The sequence below is a fragment of the Oncorhynchus clarkii genome, chromosome 9, assembly GCF_045791955.1.
Source record: "Oncorhynchus clarkii lewisi isolate Uvic-CL-2024 chromosome 9, UVic_Ocla_1.0, whole genome shotgun sequence".
NCBI lineage: Eukaryota > Metazoa > Chordata > Actinopteri > Salmoniformes > Salmonidae > Oncorhynchus > Oncorhynchus clarkii.
Window position 1 is genome coordinate 41,591,860 of NC_092155.1, and position 12,974 is coordinate 41,604,833.

The 12,974-nt window shown below is 45.0% G+C and overlaps 1 protein-coding gene across 1 annotated transcript; it reads left to right on the forward strand.

Moving 5' to 3' along the window:
- LOC139417227 (mitogen-activated protein kinase kinase kinase 12-like) lies at positions 1-12,506 on the forward strand. Its single transcript, XM_071166472.1, has 13 exons — positions 1-493; positions 2,996-3,179; positions 3,405-3,596; positions 3,988-4,146; positions 4,235-4,393; positions 4,590-4,698; positions 4,874-4,983; positions 5,382-5,498; positions 5,778-5,912; positions 6,094-6,805; positions 6,909-6,976; positions 9,839-10,136; positions 12,194-12,506. The coding sequence occupies exons 1-13, from the start codon at positions 1-3 to the stop codon at positions 12,359-12,361; spliced, it is 2,904 nt and encodes a 967-aa protein (XP_071022573.1). The 3' UTR covers positions 12,362-12,506.
- The last annotated feature ends 468 nt before the right edge of the window (positions 12,507-12,974 follow it).

Here is a 12,974-nt window from a genome sequence, read left to right on the forward strand (position 1 = left end):
ATGAGTGGGACCTGCCTCCATGAGCCCCGCGCCCCCTCCCCCTCTCTCTCAGGCTTCAGCACCCCCATCTCAGAGCCCCCCTTCCGCAGGTTGGATGCAGACACCCCTGCCTGCACCCCCGAGACCGACCTGACCCCCACCCAGTGTGTCCTCCGCAACGTGTTGTCCATCGACACCGGTGGGGCACCAGGGGTGCCAGGCGGGGTTGAGGGGTGCCCCCACACCTGCGGCAGCAGCCCCACCCCTAGTGACGGGCCCCCGGCCCACTTTGACAACAGTGTGCTGAAGTTACACGAGCATGAGGCTTGCCAGTGTGGGGGCGGGGCAGAGGCAGGGCTTAGCTCGGAGGCTGGGGCCGTCCGTAGCCAATCAGACAACATCCGGATGCAGCAAGGAGGTGGAGGGTTTCTGGAGGGGCTGTTTGGCTGCCTGAAACCCGTCTGGACCATGATCGGGAAAGCATACTCCCCCGAACACAAGCATAACCAGGAAGGTGTGTGGAGTGAGTATAACAGCCAGTTCTTTGTCACTTCAGCACAAGGTCTTCTGTGTTTAATAACGACTTTTGTATACTTTTAGGATACTGAATACCTTAACCAATACAGAAATACATGGCGATGTCATGTAGGATACTGAATCTATTGTCACTTGAAATGTTAGTCATTCACTGTGTAAAGATGTTGAGGTAAATCCGTAACCATGGTGATGCATTATATATCCAATAAAAAGGTTCAACTTCGAGATGCTGCTCTTCCTTGCTACTTTTCATTTTGGAGGGTATTCACTAAAATGGCTTACATTTCTATCTCTTTTTATATCTCTCACTATGCCTTCCTGCCACCATCCCCTACTCTCCGCCATAATGCGGCTGATGTTACCTTTGCACTAGCCTCATTCACAGTCTTATCTACGGTAGTGGATTCACAGCTGGTTGACGAGACAACAAGAACAGCTGCCTCTACAGCAGCAGGTCCCTTGAGACCACAAAACTTCAGTGGACCTCATGCAGAATTAATCTGCTTGTCTCTCTTATTCCGCCTACTGGCGTCTGTCTTCTCACAGTGACCAAACTCTCAGTTATTCATCTATCTACTGTACTCTTATGACAGATTATGGGAGATGAGAGATTAGCTCTGGGGAGATGTGCAGCTGTTTGCCTTCTACATGTCTCTCCAACTGCAATCTTACTGTACACTGCACATATTGATCCAATTGTGAGCTATGATGCTATAACGGGGAAAACACCTATTAATATGTCAATATTAAGTACTTTTTTCCATAGGAAAGTTATATATACAGTGGGGAGAACAAGTATTTGATACACTGCCGATTTTGCAGGTTTTCCTACTTACAAAGCATGTAGAGGTCTGTAATTTTTATCATAGGTACACTTCAACTGTGAGAGACGGAATCCAGAAAATCACATTGTATGATTTTTAAGTAATTAATTTGCATTTTATTGCATGACATAAGTATTTGATACATCAGAAAAGCAGAACTTAATATTTAGTACAGAAACCTTTGTTTGCAATTACAGAGATCATACGTTTCCTGTAGTTCTTGACCAGGTTTGCACACACTGCAGCAGGGATTTTGGCCCACTCCTCCATACAGACCTTCTCCAGATCCTTCAGGTTTCGGGGCTGTCGCTGGGCAATACGGACTTTCAGCTCCCTCCAAAGATTTTCTATTGGGTTCAGGTCTGGAGACTGGCTAGGACACTCCAGGACCTTGAGATGCTTCTTACGGAGCCCCGCCTTAGTTGCCCTGGTTGTATGTTTCGGGTCGTTGTCATGCTGGAAGACCCAGCCACGACCCATCTTCAATGCTCTTACTGAGGGAAGGAGGTTGTTGGCCAAGATCTCACGATACATGGCCCCATCCATCCTCCCCTCAATACGGTGCAGTCGTCCTGTCCCCTTTGCAGAAAAGCATCCCCAAAGAATGATGTTTCCACCTCCATGCTTCACGGTTGGGATGGTGTTCTTGGGGTTGTACTCATCCTTCTTCTTCCTCCAAACACGGCGAGTGGAGTTTAGACCAAAAAGCTCTATTTTTGTCTCACCAGACCACATGACCTTCTCCCATTCCTCCTCTGGTTCATCCAGATGGTCATTGGCAAACTTCAGACGGACCTTGCGTGCGCTGCAGGATTTTAATCCATGACGTCGTAGTGTGTTACTAATGATTTTCTTTGAGACTGTGGTCCCAGCTCTCTTCAGGTCATTGACCAGGTCTTGCCGTGTAGTTCTGGGATGATCCCTCACCTTCCTCATGATCATTGATGCCCCACAAGGTGAGATCTTGCATGGAGCCCTAGACCAAGGGTGATTGATCGTCATCTTGAACTTCTTCCATTTTCAAATAAAAGTTGTTGCCTTCTCACCAAGCTACTTGCCTATTGTCCTGTAGCCCATCCCAGCCTTGTGCAGGTCTACAATTTTATCCCTGATGTCCTTACACAGCTCTCTGGTCTTGGCCATTGTGGAGAGGTTGGAGTCTGTTTGATTGAGTGTGTGGACAGGTGTCTTTTATACAGGTAATGAGTTCAAACAGGTGCAGTTAATACAGGTAATGAGTGGAGAACAGGAGGGCTTCTTAAAGAAAAACTAACAGGTCTGTGAGAGCTGGAATTCTTACTGGTTAGTAGGTAATCAAATACTTATGTCATGCAATAAAATGCTAATTAATTACTTAAAAATCATACAATGTGATTTTCTGGATTTTTGTTTTAGATTCCGTCTCTCACAGATGAAGTGTACCTATGATAACAATGACAGACCTCTACATGCTTTGTAAGTAGGAAAACCTGCAAAATCGGCAGTGTATCAAATACTTGTTCTCCCCACTGTATGTAGATCTCTTTCCCTTGTGGACCATTAAAATGCAACAGATGATGTCGTTTATATGATACATCTCAGCTGGTTTGCTTAGAGCCGTCTGCCACCCACTGCCTGTCACTTACTGCTTCCTTGTGTTGATGTTGCATTCTTAGAATCCTGGGAGGTTCCATTTGAAGAGATCTCGGACCTGCAATGGGTTGGCAGCGGGGCCCAGGGGGCGGTCTTCTTGGGGAAGTTCCACGGAGAGGATGTGGCCGTCAAGAAAGTCCGGGACATCAAGGAGACGGAGATCAAGCACCTACGCAAACTCAAGCACCCCAACATCATCACCTTCAAGTGAGAAAAACTCCCTGACCCTGACCCCAAGAGAACAGAGATGTAGAGATGTATATGACTATAGTAGTAGAACGTATAAACATATACCCAACTGTTGGTCCGAGCTATTATAGCCTAGACCAGGCAAACCATCATGCCATCATCAGACATTGACTCTATTATTCTCCTCTTTATCATTGTCCCTCCCTCCCTTCATTCCTTCTTCCCTACCTCTCTGTCCCCCAGGGGTATCTGCACCCAGGCTCCCTGCTACTGTATCCTGATGGAGTACTGTGCCCAGGGCCAGCTGTACGAGGTGCTGAGAGCAGGCAGGAAGATTACCCCCTCCCTGCTCATTGACTGGGCCATGGGCATCGCCGGGGGCATGAACTACCTGCACCTCCACAAGATCATCCACAGAGACCTCAAGTCCCCCAAGTGAGTCCATGTGCTCGATATTATCAAAACCGTCCGCCTATATCAGGTGTGGGCAATCATTTTGGCTCGAGGGCCCCATCGCGATTTCCAAATTCAACCGAGGGCCGTACATATTTTTTTTTGCGACCGATTTGTTACTCAAAACCAAGTCCGTTCAAGAGTGTCCCGGAGTGTTTTTTTAACACCCCAAAAAATTATAATTCCACCCGTGGGCTGGATTGAATGGGCTCGCGGACCAAGTCCGGTCGGCGGGCTGTATGTCGTCCACCCCTGGCTTATAGAGACTAGAAGTCTCCAAAGTGAATCAGTGAGCTCTTTCTAATAAAATGTTTAGCTATTTCTGGCTTAAGAACATCTACAATAATAGTGGTTTTCTTTCTACCCTTGGAAGTATGCTGATTACCCATGATGACCTAGTGAAGATCTCTGACTTCGGCACCTCCAAGGAGCTCATTGATAAGAGCATGAAGATGTCCTTCGCTGGTACGGTGGCCTGGATGGCCCCAGAGGTCATTCGGAATGAACCCGTATCGGAGAAGGTGGACATCTGGTAAGTGAAAGATTCTTGGCCATAGAAAAGATGACCAATGCAATCCCATCTCAGTGATCACTAACATAAGGAGTGTTGTGAACTGCAGGTCGTTCGGGGTGGTGCTGTGGGAGATGCTGACCGGGGAGGTCCCCTATAAGGATGTGGACTCCTCTGCCATCATCTGGGGGGTGGGCAACAACAGCCTGAACCTCCCTATCCCCGAGAGCTGCCCAGACGGCTTCAAAATCCTCCTGAGGCAGTGCTGGTGAGTGGAGATGGAGGGAGGGAAAGAGAGGGATGGTGGAAAAGAGGAGAGAGAGGTGAGAGGCGGCAGTGGAAATAGATAGCGGGAAATTCTGTCCTTTTAAACCTTTAAGACTTGGCCCACGTAGAACCATATTGATTATACAGTAGATATACCAAAGTTGTCTCTGACTGAAAATATCTCCTTGGCTTTGCAGGAACTGTAAACCCAGAAATAGACCCTCTTTCCGTCAGATCCTTCTCCATCTGGATATAGCCTCAGCTGATGTACTCTCCACCCCACAGGAGACATACTTCAAGTCTCAGGTAGCCTACTCTACACTATATCTCACACAACCTGATGAACTCATACACAAGCAAACACATTCCCAAGTGACAGATATGAGTGCACAAATATGTGCATGCATGTGTACACTCACACACATACCCAGTGTCTAAGTGTGTGTGTGTGTGTGTGTGTGTGTGTGTGTGTGTTGCGCAGGCTGAGTGGCGGGAGGAGGTGAAGCAGCACTTTGAGAAGATTAAGTCTGAGGGGACCTGTCTGCACCGACTGGACGAGGAACTGATCAACCGGCGCAGAGAGGAGCTCAGGTCTGTACCACGACACTCTGACAGGCAGAGTTACTCTTCCCTTTTAGATGCTGGAAGTGATGCTATGCCAGGATAGTGTCAGAGAAAAACCACCACACACTGGGCCCAGACTCAATTCATTTAAATGACATGGACACAGCATTGATTCAACCAGTGTGTGCCCAGTGGGCAGTGCCTTGTTATGGGCTGTGAAACTATAGTACAGTAATCGCATGGTCATGTCGACAGGCAGTTTCACTAACATCAAATGTCTACCGTTCCTTTTTATCCAATGCCCTTCCCTTATCTATCTTTGAAGATAGAAAAAAGAAGGAGATAGAAAATAATAGTCTCAGGGCACACTTCTTGCATCCTTTCATGCGGAGCATGATGTCATTTGTGCGCTCTTTTCTATTCAGGCACGCTCTGGACATCCGGGAGCACTATGAGAGGAAGCTGGAGAGGACCAACAACCTCTACATGGAGCTCAACGCTGTCATGCTGCAGCTGGAGCTCAAAGAGAAAGAGCTGCAGAAGTAGGTGGCTCCCTCAATCAAAGCACTTCGATGCTTATTTAGTTGTTTAGCTAATTCTCGGATCATTTGCATAAAGAAAAGTCAAATTTATCACATGAATCATGTCAGCTATTATGGCATATAGACCTTCTGAACATGCAGTGTTTCAAAATGAGTTGATAAATAGTCTCTGCTATTTCGGGTTATAGAGGATACAAGTCATAGAAATAGAATATGTAGAACAGACTAGTTTCTAGATTTCTTATGCAATCAACATGAATGGTATTGATGTGTTCCTAGGAGAGAGCAGTCTTTAGATAAGAAGTATCCAGGACTGTTCAAGCACCACAGCTCCAGACAGACTAGCTCCTCCAACTCCATGGACAAACTCATCAAGAAGAGAAATGTCCCACAGAAACTGCCCTCTGGAAAGAGGTGAGAGTTCATTCCGAGAGCCAAAAGCATAGGAGACAAGCGTAGTTCTTATCTGAATCCTATAAGGAGGTGGATCATGCAAAACTAAATACTCGATTGAAACCATTATAAATAGCTGAAGATTTATTATCCAATTATTTCACATCTGACCATCATTTCCTATTCTATTATGTTCTCATAGGCCAGACATCCTCAAGTCAGAGGTGATCATTCCCAAGATGGATTCCTCTGTGATGCAGGTCACTATCCCCTCCTGCTCCAACAGGGGCTCCACGTCTCCTAGCCGCTCGCGTAGGGTCAAGACCCGCCACCGCAAGCCTGGCAAGGGCAGCAGCGGGGACCTTGCCGGCCTGAAGGCCACTCAACCCTCTCCCGACGGGGAAAACCCTGCCCAGGCCAACAGCTCCAGCACGGGCCCCTCCAAGCAGCTCCAGGAACCCAGCGTGGCCCTGCGGGCCCTGGGCCACGAGCAGCAGCAGAGGCAGCTGTCCTCCTCCAGCCCGGACCTCATCTGCACCACACTGGCGGCTGAGGGTCAAGGGAAAGCAGAACCTACCGTTGGGGGGCTTGAGAGGGGCGGCAGCCTGAGCGCCTCCGCAGGCCTAGGGGGGTCCGAGGGGGGCGCAGGGGGTCTGGATGACCTCACAGAGACCACCCCACGCAGCGACACGCCCAGTGAGGACGCAGCCTCGTTCCCCTTCTCTAGCAGCCCAGACTCGCCATGTGGAAGGGGGGCGGCCGCCGGGAGGGGGTCTGTGCTGGGCGGCCCACGCCTGCCCCACGATGGGGACGATAAGGAAGAGGGAGTGAGTGGTATGAGGTTACCCCGGGGGGCATCAGGCCATCTCACTCCCTCAGCTATCCTGTACAGGGCGGCCATCGCACGCAAACAGGTACAGTCCCAATGGAAGCTAGTTATGTTCAGTATGTACTCTCTCTTTTCATCTCTGTGAATCTGTTAGCTAACCCATTCTGTTTTCCCTGCTGTGTCCACAGAGGCGTGGCGTGTCTTCAGAGGAGGAAGAGGGGGAGGTTGACAGCGAGGTGGAGTTGCCACGGAGACGGTGAGCAGTGTTGGGGAAGCTACTCGGAAAATATAGTTTACCAAGCTACAGATTACTTCACACTGGAAGAAGTTAAGATACACTAAATCTACCCTTAAGAAAAATACAGTTTAAAAAGTAGTTCACTACATCCAATCTACTTTGTGATACATTTTCATATCTAAATCTGAAACGTCATAGACTACAAATTGCAAGAACAGACCACTCTGGAGTCAGACGTTAACAGAATGTGTCATTTAGCCCATTAAACACGAAAACTGTGTTTCAAGTGAGAATTAGGCATGTCTGATGCTGAAAAAGAAAGACAATTCTTGCCTAACCATATTTTATTTTAATTCCAGTAGTTAGCTACACTACTACATGTCAAAAGTAATGAAAGCACTACCAAGAGTAGAATGTAGTTCAACTACCACCAAGCTACTGCAAAATGTAGTTAAATCACTAGTTGAATTATATGTAGGTCACTACTCCCCAACACTGAAGGTGAGTACAGCATGTTGCTGTACTCCAGTGCCCAAAAAACAGATAAAAATGTCTTATTTTCTCATCTTTGATATCTCCACTAAATGGTTATGTGATATCATTTTAGGAGTCATAGTGTTTGGTACCGTTATAAAAATAATATTTGTAAAATATTACTATTCTAATCAGAGATTTTGTGTAAGTGGTGTAAGTGGTTATTCAATGTTCAGTATGACTGTTCAGTAGGACTGTTCAGTATAACTATTCAGTATGACTGTTCAGTAGGACTGTTCAGTATGACTATTCAGTATGACTGTTCAATATGACTGTTCAATATGACTGTTCAATATGACTGTTCAGTATGACTGTTCAATATGACTGTTCAATATGACTGTTCAGTATGACTGTTCAGTATGACCGTTCATTATGACTGTTCAGTATGACTGTTCAATATGACTGTTCAATATGACTGTTCAATATGACTGTTCAGTATGACTGTTCAGTATGACTGTTCAGTATGACTATTCAATATGACTGTTCAATATGACTATTCAATATGACTGTTCAATATGACTATTCAATATGACTGTTCAGTATGACTGTTCAGTATGACTGCCAAATATGACTATTCGATATGATTATTAAATATGACTGTTCAGTATGACTGTTCAATGACTTTTCAATATGACTGTTCAGTATGACTATTCAATATGAATGTTCAGTATGACTGTTCAATATGACTATTCAATATGACTATTGAATATTACTATTTAATGACTGTTCAATATGACTATTCAATATGACTGTTCAGTATGACTGTTCAATATGACTATTCCATATGACTGTTCAATATATCTATTCAATATGACTGTTCAGTAAGGCAGATCAAATCAAATCAAATTTTATTTGTCACATACACATGGTTAGCAGATGTTAATGCGAGTGTAGCGAAATGCTTGTGCTTCTAGTTCCAACAATGCAGTAATAACAAGTAATCTAACTAACAATTCCAAAACTACTGTCTTGTACACAGTGTAAGGGGATAAAGAATATGTACATAAGGATATATGAATGAGTGATGGTACAGAGCAGCATAGGCAAGATACAGTAGATGGTATCGAGTACAGTATGTACAAATGAGATGAGTATGTAAACAAAGTGGCATAGTTTAAAGTGGCTAGTGATACATGTATTACATAAGGATACAGTCGATGATATAGAGTACAGTATATACGTATGCATATGAGATGAATAATGTAGGGTAAGTAACATTATATAAGGTAGCATTGTTTAAAGTGGCTAGTGATATATTTACATCATTTCCCATCAATTCCCATTATTAAAGTGGCTGGAGTTGAGTCAGTGTCAGTGTGTTGGCAGCAGCCACTCAGTGTTAGTGGTGGCTGTTTAACAGTCTGATGGCCTTGAGATAGAAGCTGTTTTTCAGTCTCTCGGTCCCAGCTTTGATGCACCTGTACTGACCTCGCCTTCTGGATGATAGCGGGGTGAACAGGCAGTGGCTCGGATGGTTGATGTCCTTGATGATCTTTATGGCCTTCCTGTGACATCGGGTGGTGTAGGTGTCCTGGAGGGCAGGTAGTTTGCCCCCGGTGATGCGTTGTGCAGACCTCACTACCCTCTGGAGAGCCTTACGGTTGAGGGCGGTGCAGTTGCCATACCAGGCGGTGATACAGCCCGCCAGGATGCTCTCGATTGTGCATCTGTAGAAGTTTGTGAGTGCTTTTGGTGACAAGCCAAATTTCTTCAGCCTCCTGAGGTTGAAGAGGCGCTGCTGCGCCTTCTTCACGATGCTGTCTGTGTGAGTGGACCAATTCAGTTTGTCTGTGATGTGTATGCCGAGGAACTTAAAACTTGACTGTTCAGTTTGACTGTTCAATGTGACTGTTCAATATGACTGTTCAGCATGACTGTTCAATATGACTATTCAATGACTGTTCAATATATCTATTCAATATGACTGTTCAGTATGACTGTTCAATATATCTATTCAATATGACTGTTCAATATATATATTCAGTATGACTGTTCAGTATGACTGTTCAGTATGACTGTTCAGTTTGACTGTTCAATGTGACTGTTCAATGTGACTGTTCAGCATGACTGTTCAGTATGACTGTCAAATATGACTATTCGATATGACTATTAAATATGACTGTTCAGTATGACTGTTCAGTTTGACTGTTCAGTATGACTATTCAATATGACTATTCAATATGAATGTTCAGTATGACTGTTCAATATTACTATTCAATATGACTATTAAATATGACTATAAAATATGAATATTCAATATTAATCAAATGAATTGATCAAAACTGAAACTAAACTGGATTCCTCTCTTCTTTCATCTCCCTCTTCTCCCTCGTTCATCCTCGTCAGACGTCCGACCAGCATCACCAAGTGCCAATTGGTGTCTACCTTCAGCTCGGAGAACCTCTCTGTGTCGGATGGCGAAGAGGGCCACACCACCGACCACTCCCACAGTGGCACGCCGGACGTCGTCAGCACCAACACGGACGACCGTCTGGGCGACCGTAGCGATGACCTCCTGTCGCAGGGGTCAGAGATCCCAGCAGACAACACTGACCCGGTGCAGGCCTCTGGCGGGCTGTCTGAGAGGGAGGGAGCCCTGGGCCAGGTCAAAGCCCTGCTGGACGCTTCACAGAATCCTAATGAGGCAACACAATTCTCTCTCTCTGATACTGGATATACAGTGCATTCGGAAAGTATTCAGAGTATTTTTTAGAATTTTTTGCAAATGTATTAAATAGAAACAACTGAAATATCACATTCACATAAGTATTCAGACGCTTTGCTCAGTACTTTGTTGAGTACTTTGTTGAAGCACCTTTGGCAGCAATAACAGCCTCGAGTCTTCTTGGGTATGACGCTACAAGCTTGACACACCTGTATTTGGGGAGTTTCTCCCATTCTTCTCTGCAGATCCTATCAAGATATGTCCGGTTTGATGGGTGAGCGTCACTGCACAGCTATTTTCAGGTCTCCAGAGAAGTCCGGGCTCAGGCTGGGCCACTCAAGGATGATTTTGAAACTTGTCCCAAAGCCACTCCTGCGTTGCCTTGGCTGTGTGCTTAGGGTCGTTGTCCTGTTGGAAGGTGAACTTTCGCCCCAGTCTGAGGTCCTGAGCACTCTGGATCAGGTTTAGGGATGGTGCCGCGTTTCCTCCAGACGTAACGCTTGGCATTTAGGCCAAAAAGTTCAATCTTGGTTTCATCAGACCAGAGAATCTTTAGGTGCCTTTTGGCAGACTCCTAGCAGGCAGTCATGTGCATTTTACTGAGGAGTGGCTTTCGTCTGGCCACTCTACCACAAAGGCCTGATTGGTGGAGTGCTACAGAGATGATTGTCCTTCTGGGAGGTTCTCCCATCTCCACAGAGGAACTCTGGAGCTCTGTCAGAGTGACCATCAGGTTCTTGGTCACCTCCCTGACCAAAGCCCTTCTCCACCGATTGCTCAGTTTGGCTGGGCGGCCAGCTCTAGGAAGAGTCTTTGGTGGTTCCAAACTTCTTCCATTTAAGAATGATGGAGGCCACTGTGTTCTTGGGGACCTTCAATGCTGCAGAATTGTTTTTGCCACTCTTCCTAGATCTGTGCCTCGACACAATCCTTTCTCAGAGCTCTATGAACAATTCCTTCAACCTCATGGCTTGGTTTTTTCTCTGACATGCACTGTCAACTGTGGGACATTATATAAACAGGTGTGTGACTTTCCAAATCATGTCCAATCAAATTAATTTACCACAGGTAGACTCCAATCAAGCTATAGAAACATTTCAAGGATGATCATTGGAAACAATATGCACCGGAGTTAAATTTCGAGTCTCATAGCAAAGGATCTGAATACATATGTAAATAAGGTATTTTTTTATTTCGGTTTTTATATATTTGCAAAAAATATGAAAAATCTGTTTTCACTTCGTAATTATGGGGTAATGTGTGTAGATTGATGAGGAAAAATGGTAATTTAATCAATTTTAGAATAAGGCTGTAACGTAACGTGGAAAAAGTGAAGGGGTCTGAATACTTTCCGAATGCACCGTATATCTCGTGTTATTTTTAATTACTGTAAAGAAAAATATAAACGCAACATACAACAATTTGTTACAGTTTATATGAGGAAATCTGTCAATTTAAATACATTCATTAGGCACTAATCTATGGATTTCACATGAGTGGGAATAGAGATATGCATCTCATGGTCACATATACCTTAAAAGAAACGGGCCTCAGGATCTCATCATGGTATTTATGTGCATTCAAATTGTCATCAATAAAATGCAATTGTGTTTGTTGTCCATAGCTTATGCCACCATAACCCCACTGCCACCATGGGGCACTCTGTTCACAATGTTGACATCAGCAAACTACTCGCACACATGACACCAGACACGTGGTCTGTAGTTGGCAAAGGAGAAATGCTCACTAACAGGGATGTAAACAAATTTGTGACCATAATTAGAGAGGAATAAGCTTTTTGTGCACATGGGAAATGATCTGGGTATCTGTTATTTCAGCTCATGAAACATGGGACCAACACTTTACATGTTGCATTTATATTTTTGTTCAGTCTAGTTTATCTGTTCCCCACCACTAGTTTCTAATCTACACTACTTCCATGGACAAGAACCATTAACACCTCCCATAACTCTGAGGTTTCAGTTGTTTGTCTTCTACCTCTAGCATAATGTTTCTCTTCTCACCCTCTACCTCAGAGTCGGGCCCTGTGCGACGACTCGGACTGCGACAGCGCTGAGCTTGACCAGTCAGGAAGTGGGGAGCCCAGTCGTCCACCCAGCGCTGGGGCCTGGGCACCTCCATCAGGGTACCCCTCTGGGCCCCAACAAGGGTCTCCTCAGGGGCACCAGACAGGGCCTCCATAGAGCCAACACACTGGACACTATAGAACGACAGCTACCTTACAGTAAACAACCATCACAGAGCCTACCTACGCCAGTATCTAAAACAGGACTTCACTGAATGTGATGAGTGGTCACATCAACTGAGCTCAGGCTATGACAAGTTAACGACCAGTGTCTCGTGCAGCAATATGGGTTTGTTAGTTAGCATATCTTCATAAAATAACACAGGTGATTTGTTATAAACTGACAGCAGTTGTTAGGACAGCTTGTGATATGACTTGTTTAGATTTCATTTTATAGCGAGTTTAGATAAAGTGTTAATACAGGTACCTTTAGACACTGCTCCAGTTCAGCAAAAAAAAAAAACTTTGCACACCGACAAAACAGACATGCGCACACACTGTCCCCTTGCCAACTGGTACTTTACCATCACAGCTCTTGGAGGAGCCTAATGTCCAATTCACAAATTTCTCCCATGCAAATGAATAATGTAGATATTCACATATCACGTTACAAAAAATAATATATTTGACATGTAAGATAACTGATGTAGAAAAAAAATAAAGCAGTATGCAGCCCAATTAACAAATGCATGACTACACGTTTATATTACGTTTTGGATGTGTCCGTTTTA

Excerpts from the sequence above, each read along its gene's own strand:
- LOC139417227 (XM_071166472.1), top strand. The coding sequence starts at position 1 with ATGAGTGGGACCTGCCTCCATGAGCCCCGCGCCCCCTCCCCCTCTCTC. Across the intron at positions 3,180-3,404 it reads CCCAACATCATCACCTTCAA|GGGTATCTGCACCCAGGCTC; the intron begins GTGAGAAAAACT and ends TCTGTCCCCCAG. Across the intron at positions 6,977-9,838 it reads GTGGAGTTGCCACGGAGACG|ACGTCCGACCAGCATCACCA; the intron begins GTGAGCAGTGTT and ends CATCCTCGTCAG.